Source organism: Myotis nattereri (genome assembly GCF_964212035.1).
Source record: "Myotis nattereri genome assembly, chromosome: 21".
NCBI classification, from domain to species: Eukaryota; Metazoa; Chordata; class Mammalia; order Chiroptera; family Vespertilionidae; genus Myotis; species Myotis nattereri.
Window position 1 is genome coordinate 13,702,945 of NC_138097.1, and position 26,886 is coordinate 13,729,830.

At 46.1% G+C, this 26,886-nt stretch overlaps 1 protein-coding gene across 1 annotated transcript in view; it reads right to left on the reverse strand.

Annotated features, from left to right (window-relative positions):
- Positions 1 to 26,886, reverse strand: part of MCTP2 (multiple C2 and transmembrane domain containing 2) — a 128,455-nt gene that overhangs the window by 85,945 nt on the left and 15,624 nt on the right. The window contains exons 2-7 of the mRNA XM_081114885.1: positions 17,986 to 18,481; positions 13,081 to 13,143; positions 11,397 to 11,505; positions 2,090 to 2,232; positions 1,250 to 1,326; positions 595 to 706 (exon numbers count right to left, since the gene is read on the reverse strand). Coding sequence (XP_080971011.1) covers positions 595 to 706; positions 1,250 to 1,326; positions 2,090 to 2,232; positions 11,397 to 11,505; positions 13,081 to 13,143; positions 17,986 to 18,414 — 933 coding nt within the window. The 5' untranslated portion in view covers positions 18,415 to 18,481. The remainder of the gene's footprint in view (positions 1 to 594; positions 707 to 1,249; positions 1,327 to 2,089; positions 2,233 to 11,396; positions 11,506 to 13,080; positions 13,144 to 17,985; positions 18,482 to 26,886) is intronic.

A 26,886-nucleotide genomic window follows, 5' to 3' on the forward strand; every position in this document is an offset into this window, starting at 1 on the left:
AGTAAAAACCTGAACACGTAGTAAAATTGTATTTCAGATGATCTGCTAAGAGCAAACCATAAGCCACATACACATTTTAGTCATAGCAGCGCTATCTATATCCCTAGTCCAAATAGGGAGAATTCTTTTTTTTAATATATTTTACTGATTTTTTTACAGAGAGGAAGGGAGAGGGATAGAAAGTTAGAAACATCATGAGAGAGAAACATCGATCAGCTGCCTCCTGCACACTCCCTACTGGGGATGTGCCCGCAACCAAGGTACATGCCCTTGACCGGAATCGAACCCGGGACCCTTCAGTCTGCAGGCCGACGCTCTATCCATTGAGCAAACCGGTTAGGGCACGAGAATTCTTAATTGATTTTCTTTCCAGAGATCCAAAAGAGAGGATATATATGTATGTATGTGTGTGTGTGTGTGTGTGTGTGTATACACATACATACACACACCACAGATAAGTTCTTTAAGTCTCTGTTAAATTATTTGTTTCACCCCTCAAAACAATTACAAAAAAGATCAATCCATCTGGTCGCCCAGTGATCCAGGGACGAAGGCAATGGAGGATTTCAAGAAGAACAAAGTGGGGATACTCACATGTCTCTTAAAGTCACCCTGTTTCACGACGAGGTTCAGATTTAACACAATCACTCCCATGTCGTCTTCTAAACTGTTCGGGTCTTCCAATTTTAAAATATGTTCAGTCGTTCTACAAGCAAAAAAATAGAAAACCAACAAATAATGTGAGCACTTACTGGCAGTCCTGTGTAGTCTTATAATGCATCAGAAACCCATGGTAAAAGCCTCCTAGCTCTGAATAAGGGTTAGACACAAGTTTAAAAAGCACCAAATTCAGGAAATAAAACAACTGCCTTCAAGGCAGAGAAATTGTGTGGCATTGCCTCATTCAACAGCTGGTTAACTGCTTCTCACCTTCTCTGCCCCCCACCCCCCGGCCAATAAAATGTAAATACTTGTTTTAATTTCAAGTCAGGTAGGTGAACAGAAACCTGAATATTAACAAGTGAGAGTAAAAAATGCAATGCACACGGTAGCATATATTATGGAGGACTTCATATCTGACAAGTACGTTTGGGAATTGAAAAGCAAAAATCCTTCATCTAAGACATGTTCAGCCCTCTTTCATAGATGCAGACTTTTCTGTCATTTGATCTAAACAAATGCCAGTTAACATGATCTCGAGTTCCCCCTAAAATTCAGTAATAACTATTAGAAGGTAAAAGTACAATACCTGTTCAGCTCAAGATCGCTGAGGATGATAAACGCAGAGCCCATGAAATCAGATGTAGTTAAATCTCGATCATACACCTTTAAAAGCGGGCCAGGAACACACATTAATGCGGTAAAACCACATCTCTCAAATTATTCATACATGTAATAGGCTGAGAACTTTACATTCAGTCTTCTAGCTCTAAAAATAATTTGCATCGTACAGTTCAAGAGGAATTTCGCCAAGCCGATGGAGAGGAGAAAATTATTCTAACTTGCCCATTTTGCCCGAAACAGCAGAAGAATATACTTTTAAAAGGCAGTGTTCAGATGCATTCAGACGTTATGCACAATGGACTACTCTCCATCGTCTTAAACGAGCTCTCATTAAAATTTAGTATTTTCCATGGTGAGTTAGGTCTGCCAATTAAATAGAAATTTGCTAAATATTCTCTAGCAATCTCCTCCTGCACTCAACTCAGGCAGTTTTCACCCAGATGTTAGAGCAATTAATGCTTACAACCAGGAGCTTAAAGCTCTATTAAGTATAAAGTTATTCCTAATGAGAGAGGCTTTAGGACGCGTCGCTCCTGAACTGCCGGTAATAATTCTTCCACATCCGGTAAGTTTAAGTACAATCAGTGGAGATGTGGTTTCCACACGGATGTTCTGTACAGTCTGTATCTCATGGGTCTGAAAGAAATACACGTTGTCGGCGAGGCATATAGACAGCCCTATCCCTGCTAGTATTTTTAACCCAGCGCTTAAGAACAATAAAAGAATGAATTCGGGGAGGCTCATTTTGAAGAGGGCAACGATCGGCCTACAAGAGCAGATCTGAAAGCCATCTGTGATTGATTACCTTCACACGGAGCTTCTGATCAAGGCTCTGTATTGGCAAGACAACGATCTCATCCCAGACCGGGTTCAAGTTCTTATATATGACTTTGCTTTTGTAAAGCGTCTTCCCGTTCAGCTTAAATTTCACGTAGGGATCGCTGGTGCCTTTAAGAGAGAAAGAGAGCGAGCTAGACAGGTTTGTGTGTGTGTTTTTTTTTTAAATGTACACAAACGCCTGGGATCTCTCCATTAAGTAAAGTTTCTTTCCACACTCCCGGAGCTCAAAGCATTTCACCGCGCGCACCCAGAACGGATCTGTCCCTGAGCAACCCCGAAGGCCCAGAGGTGGGGAGCAGGGACATACGAAACAATTTGGGGTAAAGGACGGATTTGTCTGTGTCTTCCGTGGCGGAATATAAATGGGCTCCTTGAGCTCTTTCTGTCTTGTTTCATTGGGGGCATGTCATCACTACACTGCCCCCCAAAACTCCCGCAATCAAATCCACTGGCGACGTTGGGAGTCCTGGGGAGAAGCCCACCTCTCCTTAAGAAGGGCAGGGAGGCAGTGAAAAGGGAAAGAAACCACTTTTTGGGGTGTTTTTTGTTTTGTTTTGTTTTTTCAAACATTTGGCCAGATGGCGGACTCGACAGAACCCTGTATGTCACAACATAATCATAATAAATCAATCAATCTCTGGGACCCCTGGCTCAAAAGATGGGGCGAGGGGATGGAGCCTGGAACCAGGGGGAGGGGGGCGGGGGGCGGGTAGAGATTAAATGGACAAAGTTGCCATTCTTTGCTGCCTCCCGCACCTGCAGGGAAGCAGGGAGCATTGTTCGGCCCCGGCCAGCTGAACGCCACACCAGCCAGGCCCTCCGTGGGCCGGGGCGGCACCCCTGACCTGCCCGCCCCTCCCAGGGAGCTTTGAATCGGACGCCAAAAGAAATGAATAAGGTCCCTCCAGCCACGGTGTCCAAAGCAGAAAAGAGGGCCGATGACGGGTCCTCGTCCACACTTCTGAGATCAATGGGGGGGTGGGGAGGTGAGAAATGCCTGCCAACATTATGCCTGGGTTATGTGTGGTGCATGTGGGTTACATGCATGCAAGTATGCCATCATGCCTAGGACACGTAACAGAGACAGGAACACATGTGCATTAATACCTGGTGAATTATGACTAAAGAGGGCTAAAACGAACAGCCAGCTGGAGTGGCTACAAAGGAAGAAAAAAAATCGAATTTGGGGTTATATTATCGTAATTAATTGTGAAACAGCCCTAGCCGGTCTGGCTCAGTGGATAGAGCGTCGGCCTGAGGATTGAAGGGTCCCGGGTTCGATTCCAGTCTGGGGACGTGGCTGGGTTGTGGGCTCGATTCCCAGTAGGGGGCGTGCAGGAGGCAGCCGATCCATGATTCTCTCTCATCACTGAAGTTTCTATCTCTCTCTCCCGTCTCCCTTCCTCTCTGAAATCAACAAAAATATATTTGAACAAATAAGAACTATGAATAAGTACACAAAGACCCCGATTTACCACAGTACACCCCCTATGGGCACTGAAGTGAATTCCTGATATTAACAGCGAGCCAAATAGCCTAAGTGTATTCGATCACAAATTAGGGAAGTTACTGTCATTAACATGGGCCAAGCTGTTAAGACCCATCATGAATTACTTGAATCGGTTACCTTTTTAACTCCATTTTTTCCCCACGTTTCTATTTAGCTGCAGAACTAAAAACTAGTGAAAAATGAAGGCAATACCTTTCCCAACTATTTTCACCCAATGCCACGTGCCCGTAAAGCAGTGGTTCTCAACCTTCTGGCCCTTTAAATACAGTTCCTCATGTTGTGGCCCAACCATAAAATTATTTCCGTGGCTACCTCCTAGCTGTCATGTTGCTACTGTGATGAATCGTCATGTAAATATCTGATATGCAGGATGGTGTTAGGCGACCCCTGTGAAAGGGGCGTTCGACCGCCAAAGGGGTCGCGACCCACAGGTTGAGAACCGCCACTGTAAAGCAAGATGTTACGTGCATACTGTATCACAAGCCTTACTACACGGGCACAGGGTAGATGTCCGTCTTCTAATCTCGCAAGGCTACTAACTTTAAAACAAAGAAAAGAGATGACAAGGACCCACGCAGACATATCAAGTGTCCCACTGTGAGTTTGGCAACACGGGGCGGGCAGAAGCCCAGCTGCCTTTAGTTTAAACACGGACACACACACACACACACACACACACACACACATGCACACGCACACGCCAAGTTAAGTGCCGTTCTGGGCGGGATTGTAAAAATGAGCCCATTCACAGCCACCACCCTGTGAGCCGTCTGCCCCCCCCAACACCCCACCCCTGCAAGCCGGACTGTAACAATCATTCTGGTATCTCTCTCTATATAAATAAATAAAAAGTGGAGGAAAAACTATAATAAAAAGAGGCCCTTAATTAAATGGAAGTGCCACTGTGGGATCAGGGCTTCATGCTTGTCAGCACTCTCTCCAAATAAACATCTCAAGCCCAGGCCTCGCGGGTACCCCCTTCTCCCCGGCAAAGCACCCTGGGTAATCCCCAGGCACCCTGACAGCCACATAATGTCCAAACTGTTTCACGGGTGAATGGCGGCCGTCGCGTGAAAGGAGATCTTCATGTCTGGGATTCGCCGAAGGGGGGGCCGGGCCTTATGGAGCCCGGCGAGGAAAGGGGGGGTCAAGTCCATCCAGCGCGGCGTTAATTGTTGGGGAAAATCCGAGAAAGGGGGGGGCAGCGGGGTGATCATTTTTTTTTTCTCTCTTGGAGCCTAAGTGCCTGGCTGTCAGGGATGAAACATCTCAACTAGGCAGGCTCTACAAAGGGGGCAGCCGCTCCGAAAGGCAACTCCCAGATTATACAGATGACGAGATGACACCTGAATGGGTGGACTTTAACCTTTTTTCACTGGGAGCTTCTCCGTCTACAATGAGGCTCTTGGGAAGGAGGAGGCAGGGTGGGACTTGGGGAGGGGAAGGATGCTAAGAGGCTGGTGACGGTGCCTCCGGGCTGGGGCTGCCACTGATTCTGCCATGTGGACCCCATGGAGTGACACAACCTCCAATTCCCAATACCAAGGCTGCCCAGCCAGTGTTTCTCAGTGGTTAGAGTGTCGGCCTGCGGACCGAGGGTCCCGGGTTCGATTCCGGTCAAGGGCATGTACCTCGGTTGCAGGCTCCTCCCTGGCATGGGCCTTGGTCGGGGCATGTGCAGGAGGCAAACTATTGATGTGTTGCTCTCACATCGATGTTTCTGTCTTTCCCTCTCTCTTAAAACAAAATATCAATGTCCCTAGCTGGTTTGGCTCAGTGGGTAGAGCATCGGCCTACGGACTAAAGGGTCCCGGGTTCAATTCCGGTCAAGGGCACATTGGGTTGCGGGCTCAATCCCCAGTGTGGGGCGTGCAGGAGGCAGCCAGTCCATGATTCTCTCTCATCATTGATCTTTCTCTCTCTCTCTCTCCCTCTCCCTACCTCTCTGAAATCAATAAAAATATATTTAAAAAATAAAAGTAAAACCAACAACAAATGAATAATGGCACTGCCTGTTTTTTCTCTATTTCTAACATTGGAGTAAATCATGTTTTAGGGACCTACATTTCTAGTTCTTGGTCAGGAAAATTCTTGTTCAGATCCCCTGCCCCTTTCCCTACGGGTGTACAGTTCATGATTTGCTTATGAATTTGAATGGGTCCTTCATTATGGAAATCAGCCATCGGCTCTAGAGATCACGTCATACTCTGTTTAACTTCACGTGACTTCTTGCAATAAGTAATTTTCATTTTTATTTGGTCAAATTTTGGCCAAATTTACGGCACTGTAGTTTGACATTCTGCTTAGAAGCAATTTTCTCTACGAGATTTTAAATGAGTTCCACCATGTTTCTTCCACTGATTTTGTAGTTTCTCTTTGTTTTTTACACGTAAGCCTTCGGTCCATCTGGAATGACTTGAGTGTGAGGGGGGAAGGGAATTCAGGTTTGCTGATGAGCAGGAGAGGAAAGTGATCGGCGCCAAGCTGCAGAAATATAAATCTGACAGCAGCTTATAACTCAGAAGGCAGAAGAAACCGGCGGCAGCAGGGGAACCTGGGAGTTGAAATAACACAGCACCGGGCACGGAGCACGTGAAGAAAGGGGCCCCAGGCCCCAGATGGGAGAACCCGGAGTGTCACATGGAACGTTCATCTCGAGACATGCTCCTTCGTGGAGGGAGAGGGTGACGTCCCCGAAACCACTGGGAAAGGCTCTTGACCATTTTCTCACTTAGAGCTTCGCATCACAGACTAAGACATTCAACTCTGCAAGAGCTGCATTGAAGACAGACAGTCACAACAACAAAAGCTGAGAACTTTTCTACTCTGTATCTCATAAAATTATTATTATTTCTAATCCTCACGCGAGGATATTTTTCCAATGATTTTTAGGGAGAGTGGAAGCGAGAGGGAAAGATAGAGAGAAACATGGATGTGAGAGGAACACATGGATGGGTTGCCTCCTGCAGGCGCCCCGACCGGGGCCCAGGCTGGGGAGGGTCCTGCAACCGACGTACTTGCCCTTGACCAGAATCAAACCTGGGACCCTTCAGTCCGCAGGCCAATGCTCTATCCACTGAGCCTAACCGGCTAGGGCTCTCATAAAGTTATTTTAACATGGAAAATGTTTGGCTGGGACCATCTATGAACATAATATTAAACTTCTCTGATTCAAAGCTCTGGAAGGTAAATCGTATGCCCGGAATTGCCTGCTATGCATGGTGGAGGTACCACAGATAGGTGACGCGTGAATGGACGAACTCTGAATGAAGACGGGAATGGTGGATCTAAACCCCAGACTTCCCTGTTAGTGACTGTATCACCTTTGGCAACTTAACACATAGCGGACCAGTACTTTCATTGCCAGCTTTACCCAGCGGCCAGGTAAGTTTCTATTGAACGAGTACAAAAAAACTGAAAACCAGCCCTAGCTGGTTCGGCTCAGTGGGTAGAGCGTCAGCCTGCAGACTGAAGGGTCCCAGGTTCGATTCCGGTCAAGGGCACAGGCCCGGGTCGTGGGCTCGGTCCCCAGTGGGGGGCATGCAGGAGGCAGCCGATCAATGATTCTCTCTCATCTTGGATGTTTCTATCTCCCTCTCTCCCCCTCCCTTCCTCCCTGAAATCAATAAAAATCTTTAAGAGAAAAAAAACACACCTGACAATCACTAAGTATTCATAACCCTTGGCCACCACCCTACTCCAAGCCTATGGTGAGGCACTGAGGATTCCCGAGCACTTCGCCGCTTAAATTGGATGAAAATAACAGGCAGCTCAGTGAGAAGGACACAGGACAACTCAAATCGATCCTCAGGAGTCATCAGGAACCATATTATTTGAAGTTCTTGTTCTCATCTGGAGATTTTTTGAGCAGCTGCTGCTGCCCTCTAGTGGCTGAAGCAGTAAGTTCCAGCCCGCACAGCGGCCAAGTGCCTGCCTCATTCTGCAGGAACCCCTACAGAAACCACAGTGGGCATTCTGGAAATTGAGAGGGAATTTCTCCTGGGTCTCTCTCTGAAATGAATATATATATGTATATATATATATATATATATATATGTATATATGTGTATATGTGTATATATGTATATATATGTATATATGTGTATATGTGTATATATGTATATATATGTATATATATAGAATATACATATATATATAGTCCCAAAATTCACGCAAGATTTTAATTTTGCATGAGCATTAACAACAACAACAACAAAAAATAAAAGCCTAATTTTACTTGGTTTATTGAATCAGATTCTATTATCTGTTGCCCTTTGATTTCAACCCCTTCAATTTGATAAGCATCACCAAGTACCAATGATGACCCAGGAGCAGGGACCATGAAGACCAATGAAGACCACGGCTTTGCGTATGTGCCAGCAAAGCCGTGGAGGCCATTTACCCGGTGTGCTATTCCATCCATAACCCTATACTGTATACTTTATGAATCAATAGAAAATTTACAATTTTTAATTATAAACCTGTGTTTTCTATCCAAATTACTTCTTGCATGAATTTTGGGACTATATATATATATATATATATATATATATATATATATATAATTTTCCAGAGCTTCTTTCAGAAATTGGGTTTTGGTCAATTACTCGGAAATTATTACATTACAGGGTCCACCCGTGGGCAGGGCTTGTTCAAGGTGCCTTTGGGGTTCTACACATGGTGGGTCCATCGGGGGGGCGGGGGGGGGGGCAGTCAGTTGTACTCTGGAAGGAAGTTCTGGAATATTTCAACCAGGATGGCAAAACGGAGAGCGCGGTCTGCAGACTGGAACGGAGAGATCCTTTTATATCACTGTGAGTGCAGAGGAGCTCCTAGAAGCAGCAGCCACCACGCGCAGAACACGGCTCAGGGAGAGCCCAGGCCGGCCATGTCCCCTTCGTGACATGTCAGGGGTGCCACCTGGCGTGGAAATCTGCTAGAATCGAACCTACTTTGCCTTCCCTTCAGGAACAGAGACTTTGTTACTGACCGCGGACCATCCGTTGGCGACTGCTGGTCTAGACAGCAAGAGAGCTTCAAGATCTTCTCATCAACCCACCAGGATGCACAGTCCCAAAGCAAAGCCCAACCACACACATCTCCCGAGGAATGACCTTGGTTTGGGGACACGCTGAAGGCTGTGAGGACAGACATGGCCGATGGGCGGTGATCGGTACCAACGTGGGAAGGGAATAGAGAGAAACAGGTTTCAAATGCCAGCTCCCCTCGCGTGCTGTGCGCCTGAGCAGGCTACCGAACTCAACGCGTGGAGGAGAGCTCACCCCCACCTGCGCTTCAGGGGGAGCGTCTGCATCTCTGAACGCTTCAGGTTTGCTCTGGAATGACCATCTTTCAGAGACGCTGGCCAGCTGTGGTTGGGTAGCTCCCTCACAGCACCCAGTGGTCTCACGCCACCTGGTGTTCAGAGAAGGTACTCCCAGGTGAAGCGAACCCCAGATTTTTTGCAAAATTACCTTTCTATACAATTAAACTGTGGTGTGGTGCTGGCACCTGAACAAAACAGCACACCCGTGGGAATCAAAGAGAAACCCTAGTAAGTATTGCATTTTAATGTGCAATTAGAAAGTGGCAATCGAATCACTGGGGAAAGGAAAGTTTAGTCCTAGTTAATTAAATAGCCATTTGGCAAAAAAAAGTAAAACTAAGTCCCCACGCTGGGCCAGAAATCAAAATAAACTCGAGCAGATCAAAGCGATAAATGAAAACTGTCAAACCGCGGAGAAGAGAGAATAAATACTAGGCTAATGTGCCTCTCTCTCGAGACACACAACGCCTTTCTAGGCACAAAAACAAAGAGAGAAACTCTTTAGAATAGGATGTAAGACTCGAAAAGATTTTAGCAACAAAAAATGCATAAACAAACTCATTGTATACTAGAGGCCTGGTGCACGAATTCGTGCACGGGTGGGGTCCCTCGGTCTGACCAGCGATCAGGGCCACAGGAGGCTGGCTGGCTGGGGGGAGGGGCCACAGGAGGCTGGCTGTGGGAGCGCACTGACCACCAGGAGGCAGCTCCTGCGTTGAGCATCTGCCCCCTGGTGGTGAGTGCGCATGATAGTGACTGGTCGTTCAGTCATTCGGTCGTTAGGGTCATTTAGGCATATATATATATATATATATATATATTACCATGTGACCCCACACACTTCCTCACAAGTCCCCACAAGCACGCACACTCCAGGTGAGTCCTCAGTCATTGCTACCTGGTATCCGAGCTGGTATTCACACCTGGGTCGCCTGTGTCCAGTGCCTATGACCCTTACCTGCCGCCCATCATTCCCCGACCAAATGATTTCGCGGGCCAAGGCCCGCAGGCCGGACATTCCCCACCCCTGGTCTACACCAAACAGGAAAATGATTTTTTTCCTGCCCATGTATTCTTCCTGGAAGGTGTTCTAGAAACAACACTCAACTCTACCTGTGCCGGGAACAGAGAGGGAGAACAGGCTGCTGGAAGCATGGTCCCGAATCTCCATCGCCTAAAACTCACATGGACCCTCAACCTTCCCGCCTACAGCCAGGCGATGTTTCTGGCCCTGGTCAGGTCACATTGAACGCCTTCCAAAGAACTTCGCTTTCCCTTTTGCAATACTGCAGTGTGGCCACCAGAGGGCACCAGCAACCCAGCCTTCCATGAGTCCATAGTAGGAAGCTGCTCTCTACCCGCCTTAACAATAAGGGAACACATAGGGCTCTAATCCAAGGGCTCATTCTCCAGGAATTAGTGCTCTAGGATTTACGGGGAGCTGAGCATCTTTCCCAGAACAAGAGGCCTGGAAAACAGGGCTGTTGGCATGTGCGCTACCCGCTCTCAGTGGTTGAGCCATTGACCTATGCACTAGGAGGTCATGGTTCGATTCCCAGTCAGGGCACATGTCTGGGGTGGTGGGCTTGATCCCCAGTAGGAGGCGTGCAAGAGGGTAGGTTGACATTACTGTGAGGTCAAGGATTTGGGGGCAGGAAGTAGGGGGGGGAGATTCAGAGGGCATTGCCATCTACCTGCATGTTGGATAACTTTATAATAAGAATTATTCACATCTTTCTCACGGATAATTGAAGTAGGACCAAGGGAACCCTTTCTTGTGTGGCTGCTATAGGCTGGGCATCAAGCCGTTACAGTGAGCTGAGTTCAATTCAAACAACTGTAAGTATATGGTGATGATTATCATTATCACTAGAAGCCCAGCGCGCAAAATCGCACGCCCCCACCCAGCCACACGCGGCTGGCCCCGCTCACAGCCCCGCCCACCCATGTCCGTCTTTGTTCATTACGACGTTGGGGCCATGGGCTTTTTATATATATAGATTATTCCTAATTTGCTACTAACAAAGGATAATAAGGTCCAATATGTTTACATAATTTGCTGAAAATGCCTTGGTTCCTGAGGAGGCTTAGATTTGAGGTCCTGTGTGTTGCAAATTATGCTGAGATAGAAAGGGCTGGCTGCCTGTCTGGCCGCCGGCGTGGCTCAGTGGTTGAGCATCGACCTATGCACCAGGAGGTCATGGTTCGATTACCGGTCAGGGCACATGTCTGGGGTGGTGGGCTTGATCCCCAGTAGGGGGCATGCAGGAGGCAGCCGATCCACGATTCTCTCTCGTCATTAATGTTTCTGTCTCTCCCTCTCCCCTCCTCTCTGAAATCAATTTTAAAAAGTTTAAAGAAAAAGGTTGGCTAACCACATTGACACAAGGGTGGAGAGAAAAAGGCTACGAAGAGCGACGCGGGGCCGGGCCTTACCACAGCGGTCCCGGATGACCAGGTTCCGGCCCTCCTTCAGGTGGATGGTGAGGAGGTAGGCGAAGGGGCTGGGCAGGTTGCTCACGCCGTCACTGGCTTCCCCGAGGGTCTGCAGAGGTGGAGAAGTAAGGTCAGTGGTCTGGGGAGAGAATTTCCGAAACACTCCTAATTGTAACGGGGGAAATGGTCACTCCAATGGCCAGTGTTCAAGATTGAGCTCCCACTGGGCCCCCAGCGGGACTCAGTGGTTGAGCGTCGACCTATGGGCCAGGAGATCAGGGTTCGATTCCCGGTCAGGGCACAGGCCTGGGTGGCGGGCTCGATCCCCAGTGTGGGGTGTGCAGGAGGCAGCTGATTGATGATTCCCTCTGATCGTTGATGTTTCTCTCTCTCCATCTCCCTTCCTCTCTCAAATCAATAAAAATAATAATTAAAAAAATAATAATAAAATCACTTCTTTAAAAAAAAAGAGAGTCAGCTCCCACTCACTTTGAGAGCTTGGTAACACTTGCGTGGTTAACATGTTCTCTATATTTCTCCCCAGTGGGATTCCGTCAGAAGTCAGAGGCAGCCATGGGAACATCCTCACAATGTTAACTGTCTGAGAAGAATGAGATCAGTGACATCTGGAGCACCCCTCCCGTCATTCACTGAGGGCCGGGTGCTGTATTCAGTCACTCACAGGGAAGCCCAAGAGAGGAAAGAGCACTCAGAAGTGAGGCTATGCCCTAGCTGGTGTGGCTCAGTGGGTAGAGCGTCGGCCTGCGGACTGAAGGGTCCTGGGTTCAATTCCATTCAAGCGCACATGCCCAGGTTGGGGGCTCAATTTCCAGGGTGGAGCGTGCAGGAGGCAGCCGATCAATGATTCTCTCTCACCATTGATGTTTCTCTCTCTCTCTCTCTCTCTCTCCCTTCCTCTCGGAAATCAATAAAAACATATTAATAAAAAGAAAATCATTTTGGTACATAACCACTCGGCTGACAACCCACTGAGCCTGCCCATCCATCCGACATGTGGTCCTCGTCTGTGTCCACATGGGACACACGGTGTCTGTCCAGTGCCCGCCCCCCCCCCCCCGTCTTTTACATGCTTTTCTTTCATTCCCTGACCCCCACTATGGCGTCTCTCCCACTCAGCCTCACAGTCTCACCTCCCCACAACACTGTTCACTCCCCTCCCTGGGAATGGATGCATCGACCCTTACAGGCCACCGTGCCCAAGTCCAGTCTAGTTTTGAATATTTATTCGGAGGATGCCATTAAAGTTTGGAACGTGAGTTGTGCACTAGTTCAAACGTCTGCCATTCCAAAGAGAGAGGGCAGATGCAATAACTTATTGTTCACCTATTTGACCTTCAACGTCATCGATCCTGTGGCTAAGGCACCCTTGCCGGTCGGTCTTCTTTGGAAAGTGCTTTGAAAATGGCTTTTGCCTCCTGTTCTGAATCACCCGATTTCATAGCTTCTCTGTATTTTTAGAAGGATCTATCCCAGGCTCGCAAATCAATAGACACTGGATTAATCTCTTCCCGCTATCATCTGTAAGGCCCGTCCTTGTAAGGCAATACCGTGGGGCATTCTTTAAAAAGAAGTGAGGCCAAGCAATGCAGACCCGAACATGCAGTAAGAAACACGGATAACGGGGACGTGTCGCGTGTATTGGTTCTACAGGAATGTCACTCACAGACTGTTCTTCAAACTGCTGGGACGCTGTAGACGCGTTGAGATCGCCACTTCCACAGAGCTTCTGTCAATAAAAAGAAAAGATAACCCTGCTATAAAATAAAATAAAATAAAATAAAATAAAATAAAATAAAATAAAATAAAATAAAATAAAATAATAATAAAATAAAATAAATAAAATAAAATAAAACAAAATAAAATAAAATAAATAAAATAAAATAAAATAAAATAAAAAATAAAATAAAATAATAAAAAATACATAAATAAGTAAATAAAATAAAATAAGTAAAATAGCTGAAACCGGTTTGGCTCAGTGGATAGAGCGTCGGCCTGCGGACTGAAAGTTCCCAGGTTCGATTCCGGTCAAGGGCATGTACCTGGGTTGCGGGCACATCCCCAGTAGGAGATGTGCAGGAGGCAGCTGATCGATGTTTCTCTCTCATCGATGTTTCTGACTCTCTATCTCTCTCCCTTCCTCTCTGTGGAAAATCAATAAAATATATTAAAAAAAAAAAGTAAAATAAAATAAAATAATAAAATTAAATTAAATAGATAAAATAAAATTAAATAAATTAAACAAAATAAAATAAAATGCAAAAGAATACCAGCCCACAAAGAAATCCCATGTCAGGTCCTTCCCTTGGGAATCTGCCATTTGCATGCCCGGTTTCAGGTGTGTGGGCTGCCTCCCTGCCTGGCAAGGAGTGACTCAGTGAAGTCCCCTGGCTGGGGCCTCTGCCCGCTTAGTCATTGATCAGAGCGGAGATACAGCCCAATCTGCTTTCCCACTGGCCGCTCGCCCATCCCTCGTTCATCCAACAGGGCCATTCTCCCGGGTCCCGCCCAGGGTGGGCCTGTCCGCCCCCAGCCATCAGCGGGAGCGGGCAGCGCAGGAACCCGAGAGCCAAGCTCGCTAATTAGGTAGAAAACATTTCAAAATGGGATGGGAAAGGCCTTCCCCAGAACAGACCCTCTTGGGCCTGGCACCTGTACTACCAAAAAGCAGGAAACTCATGTTCATTTTTTTTTAATACATTTTTATTGATCTCAGAGAGGAAGGGAGAGGGAGAGAGAGAGAAACACCAGTGATGAGAGAGAATCATGGATCAGTTGCCTCCTGCACGCCCCTTACTGGGGTTGGATCCACAACCCGGGCATGTGCCCTGACCGGGAATAGAAACGTCACCTCCTGGTTCCTAGGTCGACGCTCAACCACTGAGCCCTGAGGGCTGGGCAGTTCTTTTCTTAAATGTTACATCTCAGAAGCGGCCTTTCCCAGCTGTTCTGTTAAAAACTGAACACCTCGCCCTGGCCGGTTTGGCTCGGTGGATAGAGCGTCGGCCTGCGGACTGAAGGGTCCCAGGTTCGATTCCGGCCAAGGGCATGTACCTGGGTTGCGGGCACATCCCTGGTAGGGGGTGTGCAGGACGCAGCTGATCGATGTTTCTCTCTCATCGATGTTTCTAACTCTCTATCCCTCTCCCCTCCTCTCTTAAAAAAATCAATAAAATATATTTTTTTAAAAAACTGAAAACTGCCCCAGCACCCCCAATCTCCTTTCCTGCATTATTTTTCTCCATTGAATTGATTGCTCTGAAAATATCTGTAGCCTGCCACCACTCAAAATAGGGTCTTCATGAAGAAGTGGGGTTTTGTCTGCTCTGTTGATGGCCGTTCCCAGGATCAGCACATACTAGGTGCTCAGTAGCTGGGAAGGAGGGAGGGGAGCAGGAAAAAGAGGCCAGGTGCTCCGAGGAGGGGACGTGGGGTACGGCTGACACGCCTGTGGCAGGAACACCATGAAGTTGAGTAATGATTTCTGAGCTGGAACAAAAATAGTCAAAGAACACGTGATTGACGTGGGGAGCGAAGGACGCGCCTGTCTCATTCCGCGAGCGGCAGGCTGCCTCTCCTCTGTGGTTTGTCATTCTGCGTCTCTGTGGTCACTGAACTGACGCTCTGCGGTTGCCAAGCAGCTTCTAGAAATATCCCACTAGGGCTCTTTTCTCAACCGCTCAACTCATCCACAGAAGCGAGAGCGAAAGCTAGTCGTTTAAAACTCTGACTGCAAAGTAAAGCATGAGGGGAGGACGTGCCCCATGAGGAGATGGCATGGGGAGGATGGAGAGGCAGTGATCCTTGTTTTCATGATTATTAGTTATTGATCATGATGAAATGCCCATTCAAACACTATCATTATCCCTGCTTTTATTATTTTATTTTATTTTTTTTTTACTGATTTTAGAGAAAGAGGAGGGAGAGAGAGAGAAAGAGATAGACTCATCAGTGATGAGAGAGAAACATCATTCATTGGCTGCCTCCCGCACGCCCCTCCCCCCCTCCCCCCCTCCCCCCACTGGGGATCAGCCCCCAACCTGAGCATGTGCCCTGACCAGGAATCAAACTGGCAACCTCTTGGTGGGTAAGTCGACGCTCAACCACTGAGCTACACCAGACCGGCTTTCCCTGCTTTTAAAAGGGCACAGTGGGCACAGAAAAATAATGACTTCTTTTGATAACCAACTTTGTTTGGATCACCAGCTGTGGATTCCAATTGGAGGTTGTTAGCATATCTAAGCCAAGAAGCCCATCCTATATAATAAAAGCCTAATATGCAAATTTTCTCCTCAACTGGGAGTTCAACGCGGGGGAGGAGAGGGGCAGGTCCGGCCGCCGGGGGAAGGGAGGCCCTGGCCAGCAGCCGGCAGCCACTAGGAACCCTACCGGTGCACAAATTACGTGCACTGGGCCTCTAGTTAAGTCAAACGTAACAAGAAGCCAAGATGTACGTAGGTCCATTATTCATCCTGTTACCTCCTTCCTACTGACCTAGTTTAATAATTCACTTAATTTCCATTTTGATTAGTGAAAACACGTATTTCCAATGTATAGGTACAGTAACAAGCATAAAATTGTTACAGAAAGGATTTCGTAAGTGTTGATGGCAATGAAAAAAAGTTAAGTGAAGTCATTTAATGGGTAGTGGTGTCTTAATATAGAACGCTTCCAAGTGAATCGAACCACAACATCCTCTGAAGAGCCACGATGCCATTCCCCAGTGAAAGTGAAATATATGGCCCTGGCTGGTGTTGCTAAGTGGTTAGAGCACCCAACTGTGCAGGAAGGGTCACGGGTTCCATTCAAGGGCATGAAGCTGGACTGCAGGTTCATTACCAGGCCCTGGTGGGAGTGTGTGCAGGAGGCAACCAATCGATGTGCCTCGCTCACATCCATGTTTCTCTCTCTCTCTCTCTCTCTCCCCCCCCCCCCATCTTCCCTCCCACTCTCTCAGTCAATGGGAAAAATACCTTCTGGTGAGGATAAAAGAATAATATTAATAAAATAACATAAAGGGAAATATGACATAATTAATAGGCTTTGGTTCCAAAAGTAAAATCAAAAATCCCAGTGGAATAACCAGCTTTCTATGCACTTATCACAATGACCTGGAATAGAGAAAATTTAACCCCTTTCCTCAGCACTGCAATCTACTTTGGTGCCTTTAATGGAGGAATTTTTCAAAATCTGATTAAAATGATCATCAAACCATGACTTAATAATCTGGTGATTATACTTACATTAAACTCTTCTGAGAAATATAAGATTTGCCTCATAATTCTATTTGGCTGTTTTAGCTGACTGAAATACTGAGGCTTTGTAAAATCACTCTATTGGTAAGAATTTGTTTCCGTTGGGTTTTTTTTGTGTTGTTTTTTTTTAGAGAATGCAGGTGAAGTTGCCCACAGGTAAGTGCACACAACATACACACACACACACACACACATGCATGTACATGTATGAAATAGAACAGAAGTCAAACACCTTGGAAGTCAAGGGGAAACATACATCCATACATTTCTGGGAGTAGTAATACGCATGTTTTATCTACATTAGGACTAGGCAATGGTGGAGAGAGAGAGAGAGAGAGAGAGAGAGGGAGGGACAGACAGACACACACTTAGCAAATTTAGAGGAAGAGTGATGCTCTTACTTTCTTTGCCAGGAGATGGGAAAAAAAGGAAAACTCATCCAATAGGGCTTTTAATGCCTTAAAGTGTCTGAGAAAGGGTTTTTGTAATAGTTTCAAAATACACAGAGGTCAACCCCAAAACTGATGGGAACACTTGGTGCGATCAATACACCGATCATTTAAATTCTTGTAAATGACACTGTCTCCATCCAAGCTAACCACGGAAATAACTCCTCATCTGGTTTTCCACCAAGGGCACTCGGTGCAATGAGAAAGAGGAAAAAAGCACACAGATCATTGTGTGGTGAGGGCCTGGGCAGGGAGTGGGGGCGGGGGTAGTCTAGAAGGGGTTACTGGGGGGAATCAGGGGACATATGTAATACTTTCACCAAGAAAGATAAATTGACAAATAAACAAATATAAAACTAGATAAATAAATTGATTAAATTAAACATAAAAATAGCCTGGCTGGCATGGCTCCGTGGCTGAGCATTGACTTGTGAATCAGGAGGTCACGGGTTCGATTCCCGGTCAGGGCACGTGCCCAGGTTGCGGGCTCCATCCCCAGTAGGGGGCGTGCAGGAGGCAGCCTATCAGTGATTCTCTCTCATCACTGATGCTTCTCTCTCTCTCTCTCCCCCTCTCCCTTCCTCTCAGAAACCAATAAAAATACTTTTAAAAATTAAATAAATAGCTCTCTATATAAAAGCCTAACATGCAAAGTGTCCTCTCCGGATTCCGACCAACTGGGAGTTCCATCACTCGCTATGATGTGCACTGACCCCCAGGGGGCGGCGGGGGACGAAGGAAGGCCCTGACCAGCAGCCGGCAGCCACTAAGGGACCCTACCTGTGCACGAATTTTGTGCACTGAGCCTCTAGTAGATAAATAAGAAGGAAAAAAGCAATGGGATGGATGGTGCTGGCCCAGCCTCACCTCTGGATCTTCCAGAGCATCCTCTCCCGGGGGCGCCTTCTGGAGCAGATCGAAGAGGCCATTGCTGGAAGCCCTCCTGTCCGCGGCCGGCGAGGCGAAGGTCTCCTCAGAGTCCGTATCCGCCGCGTGGAGGGGGCCTGCCTCTTCCTGGCTCCAGTCCAGCTCTTCTTCCGACTGTTTCAAGGAGCTGCTGCAGCTCTTGGACACGATCCCTGCCGTGGACAGGCTGCTGGGCACGGAGGTGTAGGGCGACTGGGCCCCCAGGAGGTCAGGGACCGAGAGGCTGAGGCGGCGATCCAGGCGATGCCGCTCCCCTAAGTCTGGGGGTTTGTTGGGGTGCTTCTTCACCTTCTTTTTGCTCAGGTTGAGCAGCAAAGGCCTGGTCCGCTGTTTCAAGGAGCCCCAGACGGAGGGTTTATCCAGATCCATGGCTGCATGAAGACCCCGGAAGTGGCTCCGCGAAAGAGGCCGCCTCCCCTGCAGAGCTCAGTGACACCTAGAAAACAGAACATAAGGAGAAGGGACATGAAACATCTTTGTGGCGTCAGGGCCCAGGAAAATGGGAAAGGTGACTCAAAAATGGTACCCTTTCCGGTAAGTGATCGAGATGGAAGAAACATCTGATTGGTCGCATCTACAGAGAGCAGGAAAAGCTTAGAGAACTGAATTCTTAAAGATTTTTTTTAAAACTGAAGAAGTTATAGAAAAGTTAAAGCAATGAATGAAATGATCAGGTTGAAACACACACATACATATAAATGCTTCATAGAAAGATGGCTTATTTCACTCAGCATAATGCCCTCCAGGTTCATACATTCTGTTGCAAATGGAAGAGTTCCCTTCTTTTTCATGGGTATATAATATTCCACTGTATTTACAGGGGAGGGCAAAAGTAGGCTTACAGTTGTGAGTACGCAAAACAGAATTTAGTCTTGTATTACTATTAATTATTGTATTCTTCTCCCTACGAACAACTATAAACCTACTTTTCCCACCCAGTATTTGTAACACATTGTCTTTATCCATTCATCCCTCGATGGACACTGAAGCTGTTTCTGCATTTTGACTACTGTGAATAAAGCTGCAATGGACAAGGGAGTGCAGAGATCACTTCGAGATACTGAGCTCATTTCCTTTGGATAAAAACTCAGTAAAGGGGGAGCTGGATTATATGGTATATATACTTTTAATTTGTTATTTTTTAACTTTTTTTTAATCTTCACCTAAGGATATTTTTCCATTGATTTTTAGAGAACATGGAAGCTAGAGGGAAAGACAAGGAGAAATATTGATGTGAAAGAAACACATGGATTAGTTGCCTCCTGTACAGACCCTGACCATGGCCCAGGCCAGGGATGAGCCTGCAACCAAGGTACATGCCCTTGACCGGAATCAAACCCGGGACCCTTTGGTCCACAGGCTGATGCTCTATCCACTGAGCCAAACCGGCTAGGGCTAGCTGTTAATATCTTAAGGAAATCCTGTACTGTTTTCCCTAATAACTACACCAATTTATATTCCCACCAACAGTGTATAAAAGGGTTCTCTATTCTCCTCACCCAGCAGCACTAGAAGCAGAACGTCTCTACAGAACAAGAAACCTACGCTTCCGGTTTTCATTTATGGAGGGACAGTAAGCAATCCACTTCTTCAAACCACCCAGGGCGGAAGCAGGTCGCTACAGGAAGCGGTCCCAAGCCACGGCGCCTAATGGGAGTTTCAATCCGTATGGTTCTCCCCCAGACATCCTCCCAGCGGGCTGCTCGCAATGGGCCAAACAGGAGAAGGAGAAATCTTTTCAATACCAGCCCACGTTTCTGAGGGAATCTAGACCACAACCACCATCTGAGCAAGAAACTCAAGAAAGGGGAGGGGTCAGGAAATAACCACAGCTTAAGCCAGTGGTTCTCAACCTTCCTCACGCCGCGACCCTTTCATACAGTTCCTCAAGCTGTGGTGACCCCCAACCATAAAATTATTTTCGTGGCTACTTCATCACTGTCATGTTGCTGCTGTTATGAATCGTCATGTAAATATCTGATAGGCAGGATGTATTTTCATGGTTTCAAATGGAACATCATGAAAGCATAGTGATGAATCACAAAAACAGTATGTAATGATATATGTGTTTTCCGATGGTCTTAGGCGACCCCTGTGAAAGGGCCGTTCGACCCCCAAAGGGGTCGCGACCCACAGGCTGAGAACCGCTGCCTTAGGTTATGTGCCCTGGATCTCTTCAGTGACACAGATGCCTAGGATTTTATTTATTGATTTATGTTCTCATTTTTACCATTTGTTTCTATACTCTTGGCGTTGATTGGCTATTCTTTTTTCAAATTCTTGACATGGAAAATTAGATACTGACGGTCAGACAGTATTATTTTCTCATTTATGAATTTAATACTATAAATTTCCCTCTAAGTACTAAGTGTGTTGCATCCTGCAACTTTTGGTATGTCGTATTTTCATTACAATTTAATTAAAAATATTTCCACCTTGCCGTAGCTAGTTTGGTTCAGTGGATAGAGCGTCGGCGTGCGGACGGAAGGGTCCTCGGTTTGATTCCAGTGAAAGGGCAGATGCCCGGGTTGCGGGCTCAATCCCCAGTGGGGAGCGTGCAGGAGGCAGCTGATCAATGATTCTCTCTCATCATTGATGTTTCTATCTCTCTTTCCTTCTCTCTTCCTTTCTGATATCAATAAAGATATGTATTTTTTTAAATATTTCCACCTGGATGGTGTGGCTCAGTGGTTGAACATCGACCTATGAACTAAGAAGTCATGGTTCAATTCCCAGTCAAGGAAGGGCACATGCCCGGGTTGTGGGCTCGATCCCCAGCAGGGGGCGTGCAGGAGGTGGCCCATCCAGGATTCTCTCTCATCAGTGATGTTTCCATCTCTCTCCTTTTCCCTCTCCCTTGCTCTCTGAAATCAACAAAAATATATTTTAAAGAATATATATTTCCTCCATTTCATTTGAGTTCTATGGGGCATACAGGATGTTTTTTTGCAGTGCTTAATTTCCCAAACATAACGGATTTTCTAGTTATGTTCATGTTTTGACTTCTAACTTAGCTCCTAAGGATTAAATCAGGGAGGGAAAATCCCTATGTTTTCATTCCTCTGCAGATGGAGGTCTTTTTTCTGGCACAGATTACAGTTACTTCTGCAGCCGCGGGGCTCTGTGCATGTCAATTAATTGAAACTGATTGACTGTATTGATTAGATCTATGTTCTTCAGCTTCCTCCCTGTTCGATCAGTAAAGAGAAGAGGACAGGCCCTGAGACACAGCCATGGTGTTGAGTTGCCAGAACTCAGTGAGGAGAGTGAGAGAGAGGGAAGTGTCCGGATTGAGCCCAGCTCCAGTGAAGAGCAGTAGGACCATTTGCTCAGACGCCCGACTTAAAGGGCTATTCTGAGCTCAGCGCTGGCTTCTCTGTGTTGGGGAAGTTCAAGTGGAGAAGCCGCGTTGGCAGCTGGGCCCATGATAGCAGAGCTAAGAGGGAGGTGGGGTCTAGAGATAGACTTTGCAGAGATGGGACTGGCATTCAGACGCTAACGGGGGGCGTGGAAATGCCGAGAAGCGCATAAAACTGAAGAGATAATAAGAATGAGCTTGAAGGAACTCCGGCACCTCACAGTCTGCTCAAGTAGGATCAACTTGCAAAGGAGACTAAAAAAATTTAAAAACAACTAACACAGCTAGAGAGCGGGTGGGAGAAGCGTGGTGTCACCTCAAGACAAATAAAACAAGACAAAGGAAGGGCGTTCTGTAAAGGAAGTGGTCAAGAACATGACAAGTTCGCAGGTTAGCTGCCCTCAGTCCTGAGCCCACCGGTGTGGTGCAAGAGAGATGATTGGTGATCTCGGTACGACCTGTTCCGGTGGCTTTAGGAGCTAGAGAATCTGACTGAAATCGGTCCAAAAGGGAGGGGGAAAGACAGGCATGGAGGCCACAGACAAGATGACTTCCTAACAGTTGGACTGGAAGAGAAGATGGATGTAGGTTGGTCATGTTAAGGGGGTTTGATCAGGGTTAGAGTTAGGCAGATGCCATACTCTGGATGCTAAAGGCACCAGCTTCTAGGGTGACAGTACTCAATCAGTAACTACTTGACTGGCCCAGCCGGTGTGGCTCAGTGGCTGAGCATCAACTTATGAACCAGGAGGTCACGGTTTGATTCCCGGTCAGGGCACATGCTGGGGTTGTGGGCTGGATCCCCAGTGTGGGGTGTGCAGGAGGCAGCCGATCCATGATTCTCTCTCATCATGGATGTTTCTATCTCTCTCTCCCTCTCCCTTCTTTTGTGAAATCAATAAAAATATTTTTTTTATAAAAAGAAACCGTGAAAATTCATACTGAGAGATCAGTTTTCAATCAGTCTGTATAAGGCAGGCCTTGAAAAGATATGGCTCAAGATACTCAAAGCTGTAGGAATAAATCTATGTTATTATCTAAGATATTAATTATGCTTACGACTGAATTTCATCAGAACTTGAAAATTTGCAGAATTTGAAACCAAGCCCAAATCAGAATGCCATCACTGAAAAGATATGACGCAAGACAACCCATGCTGTAGGGGTAAATCTGTATTATTATCTGCCTCAAACAGTAATTATGCTTACAATTGGATTTGAAGAGAACTTGAAATTTGGCAGATTTTGAACCTAAGCTCAAGCAAGCCTAATTGCTTCAACAGGAGACCTTTCGATGGGCACTTTATAAACAGCATCTGATCCTAAGAGAGGAAGGCATGGCAACGTAGCTGGAGATAGTAAAAAAAAAAAAAAATTTAGCCCTGGCCAGTTTTCTCAGTGGTTAGAGCATTGGCCCATAGACCGAAGGGTCGAGGGTTCAATTCCCAATCAAGGGCACATACCTTGGTTGTAGGTTCAATCCTCGCCCCAGTCAGGGCACAAGCAGAAGGCAACCAGTCAATGTGTCTCTCTCACATCAATGTCTCTCTCTCTCTCTCTCTCTCTCTCTCTCTCCCCCCCCCCCTCCCCACTCTCTCTCTCTTTAAAGATCATTGGAAAGAATATCCTCAGGGGAGGATTAAAAAGAAAAACAAAAACATTTTTATCCTAATCCTATATAATAAAGAGCTAATATGCTAATTAGACTGAACAGCAGAACGACCATCCAGAGGGCTTTCCTGACGACCTTCCGGACGAAGCCGGGGCTGCGAGGGGCCGAGCCACTTGCATGAATTTCGTGCATCGAGCCTCTAGTAGCTTAATAATATTAATAACAGTGTTCCAATCGATTCCTGATTCAGTACTGAAAATCCATCAAGTGCTGAAAATCCGTCAACTAGACTTCTCTTAAATCCTAAAAGTACAGCGATCCATCACATCTATATAGAAAACAATGCCATATGTGCATCTTTTAAAAATAATAGTCATTTTCCCAAGGCTGGCTCCACAAAACCAAGTCCCTGAAATCAGGGAGCATTTATGCTGAAGGAGGAGATGGATAAACCTTGTAACAAAAATACAAACCAATGGCAGGGTATGCACGTGCCATCCTGTAAGCTATCAGGAAGAAATAGAAAGCCAGCCAAGGGCAGACACGGGGGTCCTCCCCAACCCGTCAGCCAATCACAAGTCGTTTTCAGCCACGCTGAGGGCAACATGGAAGTTTCACAGTAGAGACAGGTGGATCTTGGCCACGTGCTCTCAGAATCGTCCAGGTGTGCTGCCCAGGGAGAGACCTGGAGGGAGTGCATGTGTGTGTGTGTGTGTGTGTGTGTATGAGCACCCATGTGTGTGTGCCTGCATGTCTGCCTAAAGACATTTAAAGATATTATCTAGCTTAACTGAAAGAAATCCTTGCAAAGAACTGTGGACAGAAGATAATCCTAACAACGCAAAATGGGCAAACGTATTGGAGTGGTAATTATATTCCTACAATGGGCTTTATTTCACAAACAATGAAGGGCTTTAGAACATTAGCGATGACATGCTTAACCACATTGCCTTAGTAAAAATGAGTACTTGATTATTAATAAATTGGGTGAGAGCAAAAGGTTCTTAATAACCATAATAGGTTTTTAAATGCTTATATACTGCTCATTTCAGCTCCACCTCACCCTTCCTTTTTTAATCATCTTTATTAAGGCATCATCTACATAACCTAAAATGTACCCATTGTAAGTGTGCGAGGGAATAGCAACTTGTAAATTTCCTGAGTTACGCAACCACCTCCACAGCCTACTTTTACAAGTCATCCTGCCCTTTCAGCGTCTGTTTTAATGCAAATTAGAATGTATGTGTTATATTCGCTCTGAGCTATGTGTATACAATCTCCAGGTAAATAAATGCATACACGTACAAGTGCAGACAAGCGGGGGATGTGTGTTTAAATATTTAATAATAGAGAAGCGTGGACTAAAAGATGGGGTCGGCGGCTTTAGGAACGCCATCACAACATCCCCTCAAGTCCACGTGCCCCCTCCTAGAAGCCACACTGTTCTCCGTCCCCTTATCTGCCTCTCCAGTGCTTTTGCTATCGTTATGGAAAACTCAAGGCCGCCTTCTGCACTCGGAGCTGCGGGCATGTGATCCCCGATAAAATCAGAGGGGCAGCAAACACACAGTCCTTGTAGAGACAAGTGTTTTGGCAATCACCTCATCAGAGAGGAGACCCCAGCAGAGTTAGTGCCTGGAGGCTAGACATGCAGACTTGAAGTTCAAGGAGATGACGCACCATCTCCAAGGTTGAACGACAGACGACAGATCAGCCTACATAACTAAGTACCCATCAGTAATAACCTTAAATGTAAATGGATTCAGTGTGCCAATCCAAAGGCGCTGGGTAGATGAATGGATACAGAAACATGACCCAATTATATGCTGTCTACAAGACACCCACCTCAGGACAAAAGACACACACAGGATGAGAGTAAAGGGATGGGAAAAAATGTTACATGCAAATGGAAATGAAAAAAAAAAAAAAGCCAGATAGCAATACTCATACCTGACAAAACAGACTTCAAAATGAAGGCCATCATAAGAAACAATAAAGGCACTACATAAGACTAAAGGCATCGGTCCAACAAGAGGATATAACCCCGGCAAACATATATGCACCCAATAGAGGAGCACCTCAATATATTTTTTTAAAAAAAACCTTCTACAGGACTTTGGGGGGGAGATCGACCGCAATACAGTCATTGTAATCGACTTTAACACGCCACTGACATCACTGGATAGATCTTCCAGACAAAAACTTAACAAGGAAACAGACTCTAAAGGACACACTGGATCAGATGGATTTCATTGACATTTATAGAACATTTCACCGCAAAGCTGCAGCATATACATTCTTCTCAAGTGCATATGGGTCATTCTCAAAAATAGACCACATGTTAGGACACAAAACAAGTCTCTACAAGTTCAAGAAGACTGAAATCATACCAGGCATCATCTCAGACCACAATGGAATGAGATTAAAAACCAACCACAGTAAAAAACAAACCTCAAAAAACATTCAAACACATGGAGGCTAAATAGCATGTTATTAAACAATGAATGGGTTACCAATGAGATCAAGAGAAATCAAAAACTTCCTGGAAACAAATGAAAATGAACACACAACCACCCCAAACCTCTGGGACACAGCAAAAGCAGTCCTGAGCGGGAGGTTCATAGCACTACAGGCCCACCTCAAAAAGCAAGAAAAATTAACAATAAACTATTTAACCCTATAAAAGGGGGGTGTGGTGAAGGGGGGTTAGAAGAGGTCAATGGGGGAGAAAGGGGAACATATGTAATACTTCCAACAGTAACAATTTTTAAAAAATTACAGCCCTAGCCGGTGTGGCTCAGTGGATAGAGCATCCGCCTGCGGACTGAAGGGTCTTGGGTTCAATTCCTGTCAAGGGCACATGCCTGGGTTGCAAGCTCGACGCCCAGTAGGGGACGTGCAGGAGGCAGCCGATCAATAATTCTTTCATCATTAATGTTTCTATCTTTCTCTCCATCTCCCTTCCTCTCTGAAATTAATAAAAAATATATTTAAAAAATAAAAAATAAAGAACAGATCAGCATAACAGGCAGCTGAACATCAAGGGGTCCCATGAAGCAGCCGGAAAAAAAAAATGGCTCTGTCCTAAACATAGCAGGCACACTTCCTAAGCAATTGCTTTTATCTCAAAGATAGTGAGAATCAGGCCTTGCTTTTTTGGGGCTGGTTGGAACTCCGGCCAAACTGAGAGTCAGTCTCTCCCTAACCCAGTGTAATATGGCCTCATCTCCACCTTTTCTTATGAGAACTTGGCCCCTTAATTATTTTCCTTACCTGCTGGGGGAGAGTTTTGTTGTTGGTGATGGTGCATAATAAAAGCCTCAAGTAAAATAAAAAGGAAAGTTGAATATGGATAACTGAGTTGCTTACTATTGTGGACTGATGTGTGGAACTCTGCCTTAAATACGTGTATGTAAGTCAAGATTCAGCCCCAAGTCTAAGGGCATATTGCATCTTGCCTGCTCCTGAAACAGGCTTATGGTCACAAAGATTGAAATCAGAGTCCATTTTGCACCACAAAGAAGAAATAATAATCTCGGTTTCTTTTCCCATAAAGGAGTTATATGCACAATTCATTCTGCAACCAAGGGAACATAATACAAACCTTTTCAAATATGCTTTATGGAGCCGTAAATATCTTAAATGCATACTAAATGGGGCATTTAGACACTGCACTTTGCCCTTTCCCGCCCCCCCCCCCCCCGGTTCGTTTTTATTGAGATACTACAAACCCATGAGTAGGCTGGGAGAGGGTGTCCCCAGGGAGGGGCCGGCACACCACGGGGATTGCGTAGAAAATACTGGAACTTCCATTCCGACTGACCTAACGCGCCCTTTGAATTCCCATTTTTGCGTCTGTTTAATAATACATG